Source organism: Nematolebias whitei, chromosome 2, assembly GCF_014905685.2.
Source record: "Nematolebias whitei isolate Nwh7 chromosome 2, NemWhi1, whole genome shotgun sequence".
NCBI classification, from domain to species: domain Eukaryota; kingdom Metazoa; phylum Chordata; class Actinopteri; order Cyprinodontiformes; family Rivulidae; genus Nematolebias; species Nematolebias whitei.
The window spans coordinates 7,529,886-7,531,390 of NC_056499.1; the positions used below are offsets into that span (position 1 = coordinate 7,529,886).

Below are 1,505 nucleotides of genomic sequence, written 5' to 3' on the forward strand. Positions count from 1 at the left end.
TTTTTTTCTTTTCACTTTCAGAATACCACAATGTGTCCAAGAAGCACCGCAGATTTGACCTTTGCCCTCCCCCGGTGAACCTCGCAGGTCATGTTTCTAACGCGGGTCGTACATGTCGGCGAGTTTCTGAAAACGTGGTCCCCAGTCGTTGAGGTAATCGTAGTCCTGATCTTCATCCGAGCTGCCCGAAGCGATGGAGCTGAGGCTGCCCGCCACCGAGCCGTCGCCCTCGTAGTCGTAGATCAGCGCCGTGTCGTACGGAGGCGCGTTGGGGTCGTTGTCCGCGACCTCCAGACCCTGAAAGATGGAAAAATGCAACTTTTTATTAATAGTTGAGGATCACTAGTTTGTTTTTAACACATTCTCACTTGAGCTCTAAAATCTCGACTTGCAAGACGAGACAGAAACATTTTTACAACACTTCTCTGACATTTACTCAACTGGTCATTTTTATTGTTTCCTGCCAAAAGCAGGCTACACATCTTTTCATCAAACACACTCAACAGCTAAAACTTTTTCTTTCGGCTGCTCCCTTCTTCAGGGTCGGGTCACCGCAGCGAACTAATTCGCACGAAGACTTGGCGATTGTTTTTACGCCAATGCCTTTCCTGACTCAACCACAGACCACCGAGCTACCACCGCCCTCTGTGTGGAGCAGAGAGCTGCCATCTAGGGCGCCCGGGGAGCAGATGTTGGGGGGCCTTGCTCAAGGGCTCAGAGTGGGGCGAATGAGGGTGGAGGCAGGTGTGGGCGTTTCACCTATCCCACCCACATTTTGATGTTGTCGGTACAGGGAGTTGAACCAGCGATCTTCCAATCACAGGCACACCATCGCTAACCTCTGCGCCACCACTCCCCTCAACAGCTAAAACAGCGATCTGTATAAAATAATGAGGTGCAAAAGGTAAGACATAATGCCAGCATTTGGTTTGTCCTGCCTTGTTGCCATCGTTGGAAATGTAAGAAGGATGACTTGTTTTAAAGTTATGAAAACCTTTTTTTATTATTTTGTGTTTTCGAGGGAAATTTTAAAATAAAAATAATGAATGGCATATATTATTTCTAATATTATATTCTTGTAACTGTTACATACTGAAACCTAAATAATCAGTTTTTCTTTCAGCTGCTCCCTTCTACAGCGAGCACGAAAGATTTGACAGTTGTTTTATGCAGGATGCCCTTCTACCTGGGCTCAAACCTGCAACCTCAACATTACAAGAACTGAACTGAGCTACTGATTTTTTACCTTTTTTTTCCTGTATAATTATAAAATGCTACTGGATGCCTCAAATTTCTCCCTGGGATTAATAAAGTTATCTATCTATCCATCTATCCATCTATCTATCTATCTATCTATCTATCTATCTATCTATCTATCTATCTATCTATCTATCTATCTATCTATCTATCTATCTATCTATCTGTCTGTCTGTCTGTCTGTCTGTCTGTCTGTCTGTCTGTCTGTCTGTCTGTCTGTCTGTCTGTCTGTCTGTCTGTCTGTCTGA

The 1,505-nt window shown here is 44.3% G+C and overlaps 1 protein-coding gene across 1 annotated transcript in view; it reads right to left on the reverse strand.

Moving 5' to 3' along the window:
- cdh15 (cadherin 15, type 1, M-cadherin (myotubule)) overlaps positions 1-1,505 on the reverse strand; it is an 11,614-nt gene continuing 10,109 nt past the window's right edge. Inside the window, exon 13 of the mRNA XM_037692918.1 lies at positions 1-297. Within this exon, the coding sequence (XP_037548846.1) occupies positions 97-297 (201 nt within the window). The 3' untranslated portion in view covers positions 1-96. The remainder of the gene's footprint in view (positions 298-1,505) is intronic.